General features: G+C 41.4%; 1 protein-coding gene across 1 annotated transcript; it reads left to right on the top strand.

Moving 5' to 3' along the window:
• Nucleotides 1–306: 306 nt before the first annotated feature.
• On the top strand, nt 307–480 carry LOC120779294 (60S ribosomal protein L44-like; the record flags this gene model as incomplete). The annotated part of the gene is made up of 1 exon (XM_040111508.1): nt 307–480. A coding segment is annotated over one exon (174 nt), but the record flags the coding sequence as incomplete, so codon positions are not given.
• Between the last annotated feature and the right edge of the window lie 432 nt (nt 481–912).

Here is a 912-nt window from a genome sequence, read left to right as displayed (position 1 = left end):
ATAAGAAAAAAGCTTAAAAAAGTCACCACGTGAAGTAAAAAGCTTTTAGCTGTCAAACAGCTATTTTAAGAAAAATAAGCAAACAAAAAAGTACACAACAATGGATAATTAGCATATGTAAGTAATTTTGCAAATTTTAAATAATATATATACAATAATTTCATATATTCCTAGGCGAAGAATAACGGAAAGGACAACTCAGGAGCAGCTGCACCATTAGATGCTAGTTTGGAATTTCGCATTGAAATGATGCTTATTGGAATTGTGTTGAAGTGTGTTAATAATAAAATTTTATTTGAATTTTAGGTGAATGTGCAGAAACAGCGACGCACCTTTTGCAAGAAGTGCAAGTGCCACAAGCCACACAAGGTGGCACAATACAAGAAGTCGAAGAAGCGTAAAGGTGCTCAGGGAAGACGTCGTTACGACAGAAAACAACAAGGTTTCGGTGGTCAAACCAAGCTTATCTTCAGAAAAGAGGTACGAATTTGCAAGCGATATGCTGCTATTTATTTGCATATTTGTAGAACTGCAATCACAACAGACAGCCGAACGATTCTCTACTCGGCTTGCACTCCTGCTCTCTGAGAGCACTCGTCAACAACTCATTATAAGGGAACTGTGGGACGGCATTTCAAACTCCTTACGTACAGCTGCAACCGAAACCATTGGTTTTCGGAAAGTGCAAAAGAACAGCTGGTACGACGAAGAGTGCCGTGTCGCAGCGGAGAGAAAACAGGCTGCCTACCTCGCAACGTTACGATCGACCACTACACGTGCGGGATGGGATAGATACCGAGAGTTGAAGAGGGAAGCGAGACGCATTTGTAGACAGAAAAAGAAGGAGGCCGAAATGCGTGAGTACGAAGAGCTTGATAAGCTGGCCGACGGGGGTAATGCTCGAAAATTCTA

The sequence above is a fragment of the Bactrocera tryoni genome, unplaced genomic scaffold, assembly GCF_016617805.1.
Source record: "Bactrocera tryoni isolate S06 unplaced genomic scaffold, CSIRO_BtryS06_freeze2 contig_13311, whole genome shotgun sequence".
In the NCBI taxonomy this organism is placed as follows: Eukaryota; Metazoa; Arthropoda; class Insecta; order Diptera; family Tephritidae; genus Bactrocera; species Bactrocera tryoni.
Note: the sequence above shows the minus strand (reverse complement) of the source record. Positions and strands in the feature narration are given on the sequence as shown.